Source organism: Alexandromys fortis, unplaced genomic scaffold (genome assembly GCF_014885135.2).
Source record: "Alexandromys fortis isolate MF-2015 unplaced genomic scaffold, M_Fortis_MF-2015_v1.1 scaffold_2223, whole genome shotgun sequence".
Taxonomy (NCBI): domain Eukaryota; kingdom Metazoa; phylum Chordata; class Mammalia; order Rodentia; family Cricetidae; genus Alexandromys; species Alexandromys fortis.
Window position 1 is genome coordinate 1 of NW_026070114.1, and position 960 is coordinate 960.

The 960-nt window shown below is 40.4% G+C and overlaps 1 gene segment (V, D, J or C); it reads left to right on the top strand.

Annotated features, from left to right (window-relative positions):
* Positions 1-5: 5 nt before the first annotated feature.
* On the top strand, positions 6-674 carry LOC126496266 (immunoglobulin kappa variable 4-1-like; the record flags this gene model as incomplete). The annotated part of the segment is given in 2 exon segments: positions 6-42; positions 256-674. Coding segments are annotated over 2 exon segments (456 nt in total), but the record flags the coding sequence as incomplete, so codon positions are not given.
* Between the last annotated feature and the right edge of the window lie 286 nt (positions 675-960).

The window sequence follows — 960 nt, forward strand, 5'->3', positions numbered from 1 at the left end:
CACAGACACAGGTTCTCATGTCCCTGCTGCTCTGGGTGTCTGGTGAGAAATTTAAAAGTAGTATAATCTTTTTAGAGTCAATTCTTTGTATATAAGAAATTCATAGAGTGTGCTAGTCAATAATATTTCTTACAGTATTTTGTAAGATATACACTGACAATGTGACACTGCAAATTTATTAAATGATGAACTTCAGCTGTTACTTTATTCTGTGTTTGCAAATTATGGATCTTCATTTTGTATTCCTTATTAAAGGTGCCCGTGCAGGTATTGTGATGAGCCAGTCTCCATCCTCCATGGCTGTATCATTAGGAGAGAAGGTCACCATCAGCTGCAAGTCCAGTCAGAGTCTTTTCGACAGTAACTACAACAAAAACTACTTGAACTGGTACCAGCAGAAACCAGGGCAGGCTCCTAAACTGCTAATCTACCGGGCTTCCGATCGGTACACTGGGGTACCTGATCGCTTCATAGGCAGTGGATCTGAGACAGATTTCACTCTCACCATCAGTAGTGTCCAGGCTGAAGATCTGGCAGATTATTACTGTATGCAAGTTAATGAGTATCCTCCCACAGTGCTTCAGCCTCCAACAAAAACTTCTGAGAATCTCAACAGCTGCCTGCACCACAGGCTGCCCTGCACCTGTAAACTTCTCCTTTCTGCCTGGGAGACAGTGAGCTTGAAACTACGATCAAAATGTTGTCAGAGCAGAGCAAGATATAATAGATTCAGTGTCTCTTCTTCTTTTGGTATGAAAATCCTTACGTGAAAATGCAGAGGAGAACTCAGTTTTGTCTTTCTTTTCCTTCTGTAATAAATACCACAAACTCTGTTACTTAATATGAAGGATTTATCTTTCTATAGTTCAGGAGTTCTGATTTCCATCATAAGACTCTTTGGGCTGAAGTGGTGACGACAAGCTATTTTTTTTTTTTCAAGCTGTGGGGAAAGAGTATGTT